Genomic DNA, 5,000 nt, shown 5'->3' with positions numbered 1-5,000 from the left:
TCTATCAAGCGGCAGCTGTAAGTACACAGCAGTTCATGCCTTAACATGCATTACAAATAGATAAAAACAAAAGTTAGCTCTTTGTTATTTGTTGGATTTCGTTAGCCGTTTCTGAATTAATAGCTGGTGGGTTGTCACTAAGAAATGAGGGCAAAGTAGAAAGAAATAATATGCGCGATTTCAGATTTGAATCTCAGATTTGGTCATGAAAAATCCATTATTTTGAGACGTATTCTTAGAAGGATGGGGAACAAACCAGAATTGAACTAAAGATTGCTCTGGAGAGACTAAGGCGTAAGTATGGTATGAAGAAACGTGGATCTGAGGGAAAAAATGATGAATGAACAACAGTTCTGTTCATAAATTCTCAGTCGTTTAAAGCTAGAAATGATTGCCTGGTCAATTGAGTCAAAGCGACTTTAGATCGCTGTTTTACAAGCATATTTAACACCTTTTATTCTTGAAAAGCAGACGAGTTCCACATTCGAAAGGAGCCCTTGAATATGATATTGCTCTCGGGATGCATATTTTAAAGCCAACAAACCCACTTGTGAGAGGTATAAAAGATAGTAATGTTTCCAATGAGTGTCATTTTTTTTTCGATTTTTTTAGTTTTTACTATCGATTCTTCCAGCAGGCAAGGGATCGACAAAAGGCTGCAGTGCATGAAAAGACGTTAATTAGCGGCGATGTATGTTGAATCTACACTGCTTCTTACAGCTATTTGTATCAGTTATGGCAGCCAAAATTGCTTAGGTAAGACTCGTGAATGTGTTCTTCCAATCAGCATATTATAACTTATCATTGTCTTAAATAAATACTCTCTTCTTATTCTAAAATAATTTAGATACATGTAATCAAGCTCTTGGCATGGAAAACAACTATATTAGGGACTCGCAAATATTTGGCGGATTTGCGTATAACGGCGATTACTCCAGGTACGGTGCCCAGAATGCTAGGTTACATAACTCTTATGGATTTAGAGCAGATCCATCCGTCAAGACACACTCAAACATGATAGGAATTGATTTAGACGAGGACATGGTTCTTACTGGCATAGCTACTCAAGGATACGGAGATTCTAGTGTTCTTGAATGGGTCGAGAGCTTCAACTTATTTTATAAGGATTCTGCTGGACAGCACCAAGGTGTCAAAACCACCAAAGGGAAATTATTGGTGAGTTTAAATTTGAGATCATTGTTTATTTAACAACTTGTCGGGTTATTGACTAGAAAAGCACTTAATGCACATTGTCTCCTAGAATTTTCCTGGTAACACAGACAGTAGCTCACTTAAACGGAATGAGTTTCCGGTACCGGTGCTGGCATCGTCTGTGTATCTTTTGCCTATCAAAGTAAACAACAACATCGGACTGAGATTGGAACTTTATGGCTGCAAAGGCGGTATGTTTGTAACGTTTTGCATTGCAACTCATAGCCAGTTTATGGATCTTACAATTCTTATTTATTTATTTATCTATTTATTTACTTACATACATATTTGTTTGTTCAGTTATTCATTTATTTATTTACTTCTTACTTGGGCGTCCAGGGTACATGGTGGTTTACCTTAAAGTGGTACTACGACCAAAAAAACAATTCTTTTTTTTCTTTGGATTTCAAAACTATGTTAACTAAACACTAACTCACCCAAGTTTTAAGTTCTGATTTTAAAAAGACACCTGTTTATTTTAACTGGAATTTTCTTATTTATTGGTCCGCCATTACTAACTTTAAAATCTTGAGAGAGCTGGGTCGAGGAGAAAATGACGTCAAAGACTCACTAGTTTAAGAATGCAATGCGTGTGTACGCGGCCGAATTAATATGCAGCACGGGAGTTTCGGGCTTTCAGACTTTTAAACTCGTGTTTTGCATATGTAATAAATTGCGTTTACACGCTGAAATTTTAAGCCAGTGAGTAAATGGCGTCATTTTCTCTAGATCCAACCCTCTGAGGTCCAATCGGCCAGTTTTGAACGTGAGTAATGGCGGACCGTGAAATCCAAAACTTACACTCAAAATAAACAGCCTTTGGATAAAACTCAAAGCTCAAAATTTTGCCAGTTAGGTGTTAAGCAAATACGCTTTCAAAATCTGAAGAAAAAAAGGAAATGATTTTTTGATCATAGTACCACTTTAAGTGAACTGCTACGAGCCTGTTGGAATTGCCCGACTGTAACGAATTGCAATTGCCAAAAAGATGAAGAAATCCAGATTAAGAAGATGAAGTGAATATGCTTGGACGAGAAACATGGAATCATTATTGTTCTTTTCTTTTTCTTGTAACATCACGTTTTGATTCTAAAAATGGTGTTGAATTTCTGGAAATTATGTATAAAACCTAGTATCAGCATGCCAATGTTACACCAACTTGGATCAGGTAGTTAGCTTCACTTTATCGTTAAAATGTAGGTAACAAGCCTTTATAGAATTTTTCCTTCTTTTAAAGTTACATTCTCCTAGCCTCCAGAAATATTGAAACAGGTGCTCAAATATTATATTTACAGACCATTATTTTATCGTCTGGTTGATGTTGAGGGAAACGTTGTTCACCATGAAGTACTTAGATCCTTCCAGTAACGAGCATCAAGAAGCCGTGTCAGTCACAATTAATGCGGTTAGTTCTTTGAAATGTGCATGAAGTTTCTCAGCAAATATTAATTTATCGAAATGATTCCTAATCATTCCAGGACATACAAAGAAGACCGTTTGAGGTCATGACTTATAGTTTTAGTACTGTATACCTTTATTCACGAACTGAAATACTATGTTTGCTACATCTAAGACCATTATTAACCTCTTACTAACCAACCAACCAACCAACCACGAGAATCCTACTGGGGAATATTTCAACTTGACTTTCCAGCACCGTTTCCATGGTAATAGTCTAAAATTTCAAATCCCGACCGAAAACCAGCCAGTCAGAGTGCTCCATTTAGCCTGAGAATTGCTTGCCAAATAATAATTGGACTTATTGATTCTGCAGTTTTTGTTGTCTTTCAATTCGCACTTCGTTCCTCGAAGTTGAATTACTTAGTGTTGAGTTTTATAAGTTACGCAGATTACCCACTTTTTCGACAGATCAATGGCTTTCTCAAAACAACTCGTGGATTTCTCCTTGCCCGTGCACAGCTATTGAGGTAGGGTGAAATAATGAACTTAGAAGTCTCTTTAAAGGCCCTATGACGCTTTTACTTTTCGTTAAAATATCTATTGTAATAGTGTCTAGAGTGTAGCACTTCAATTTTATTTTCCTCATAGTGTATCTGTTGTGAATTTTTGGTTTGGATTTCTTTTAAACTAGTTCATTTTTTTTAATCAATTGTCTAAAAAAGGGATTTTTTTGAGGGGGGTGGGGGGGGGGGGTGTAGTTAAAAAAAAAACAACAAAAAAAACAGGGGCTTGGTTTTATTAGGGGGTCTTAAAAACACTAGCCCTCCGTTCTAGTCGCCTACCCTTCCCTGATCCTCTCCAGTATCTCTACCCTACCTTACCCTTCCTTTGAACATCTACATAACACCACTCACCAGAACTTGATCTTGAACTCCCTACCTGTGGATCTGCTGCCTTCTCGTTAATCCACTTGACCACACAAGCAATTAACGCAAATTTCTCAGATTAATTTATAAATGAATATTTTATTATTCACCCAAGGCCACTCTCGGTCAAAAGTTTGATTTATTCACAAATGTGTAATACACCACAAGAGTACCGTATGGCAGAGTCACGCCAACGCAATTGCGCAAATGAAAATGATTTCTACAGAGAAATAGAGGAATTGAAAGGACAGGTAAACACAAAAGACACCAAAAAATTGTTATTTAGAAGATGATAATTACAAGAAGGCTGAACAATTCTTGAAAGAAAAAACGGAGAAGCAACTCCGCCTTTTAGGAAACGACGATCTAGTGCGCCGATCAACTCGAAACTTAAACATCCCCCCCGCCCGGGCATTTGATCTTTTGAAGATTGGATCATTCAAATTCCCTCCCCCCTCGGGCCTAAAGGGTATTGAAATGCCTTACCCTATCGTCGGATTTGTCTGTCATAAACAGAGTTAACTGAATAGAGTGTAATGTGAAGTGCTAGATTTCAATCCCATATGAACCATGTGAGCGTTAGCCCTACTGATGGAAATCGGCCCACACAAGGACAGAGAAAAACTCTGAACAGGGTGGCAATTAAACCCACGACCTTCGGGTTAGATCTCCGCCGCTCTACCGACTGAGCTACAAGGTCAGACGGGAGCAGGCCGTGGGAACTGAAGATGTTTAAGTCACGGCAATGAACATGTACAAGTACAAGGAAAGGTTACGTTTTATACAAACGTTGGCCGTGTAGCACTTATATTTCAAACAGAGTTAACTGAAAAGAGTGTAATGTGAAGTGCTAGATTTCAATCCCATTTGAGCCGTCGTCGGCTCCTGCCGTCCTTAATAAAGACAGTTTGAAGACCTTTTTTGTAAGCGAATCGCTCACAAATGCTACTTCTATTCCTTTAAACTCTCCCATCTCGTCCGAACACGTGTTTTATAGCTGTTAGCGACTTCGGCGCCCGAAAAAAAAGAATTATTTGAAACCTGACGCTTCCGGTTCAATTTTCCCCACCCACGCAGGCAAAGGTCAAATTTCCCACTCCCCGGGCACAGAAGATAGTCAAATGCCCATGGTTTGTCCGGGGAAAGGAGGGGGGGGGGGGGTGGGTGGGGAGGGAAGTTGAAGTTTCAATTTGATCGGCGCATAAGCCGAAACAAATAACGAAATGGAAGAACAGATGATAACTCGAAGGAAATGGGTTTACAGCAACGGCAAACTCTTCACAGGGAACAAAAAACGGGAACTGTTTTGTCCTAATCACACAATCAAATTTCATAGACGGACAGCAAATTATGGAAAAGTGGCTTACAAGAAATTACGCAGAAATCAGCGGGCCAGAAAGTAGTCAACGCTCATCCATTACATGCACAGAAAATGCCTAACAGCCATTGGCAGCTCAAACA

At 38.8% G+C, this 5,000-nt stretch overlaps 1 protein-coding gene across 1 annotated transcript in view; it reads left to right on the top strand.

Annotated features, from left to right (window-relative positions):
* Positions 1 to 162: 162 nt before the first annotated feature.
* LOC138025711 (polycystin family receptor for egg jelly-like) overlaps positions 163 to 5,000 on the top strand; it is a 66,108-nt gene continuing 61,270 nt past the window's right edge. Inside the window, exons 1-6 of the mRNA XM_068872888.1 lie at positions 163 to 294; positions 638 to 756; positions 848 to 1,176; positions 1,262 to 1,403; positions 2,508 to 2,617; positions 3,082 to 3,140. Of these exons, the coding sequence (XP_068728989.1) occupies positions 690 to 756; positions 848 to 1,176; positions 1,262 to 1,403; positions 2,508 to 2,617; positions 3,082 to 3,140 (707 nt within the window). The 5' untranslated portion in view covers positions 163 to 294; positions 638 to 689. The remainder of the gene's footprint in view (positions 295 to 637; positions 757 to 847; positions 1,177 to 1,261; positions 1,404 to 2,507; positions 2,618 to 3,081; positions 3,141 to 5,000) is intronic.

This window comes from Montipora capricornis, chromosome 12 (assembly GCF_036669925.1).
Source record: "Montipora capricornis isolate CH-2021 chromosome 12, ASM3666992v2, whole genome shotgun sequence".
Taxonomy (NCBI): Eukaryota; Metazoa; Cnidaria; class Anthozoa; order Scleractinia; family Acroporidae; genus Montipora; species Montipora capricornis.
Note: the sequence above shows the minus strand (reverse complement) of the source record. Positions and strands in the feature narration are given on the sequence as shown.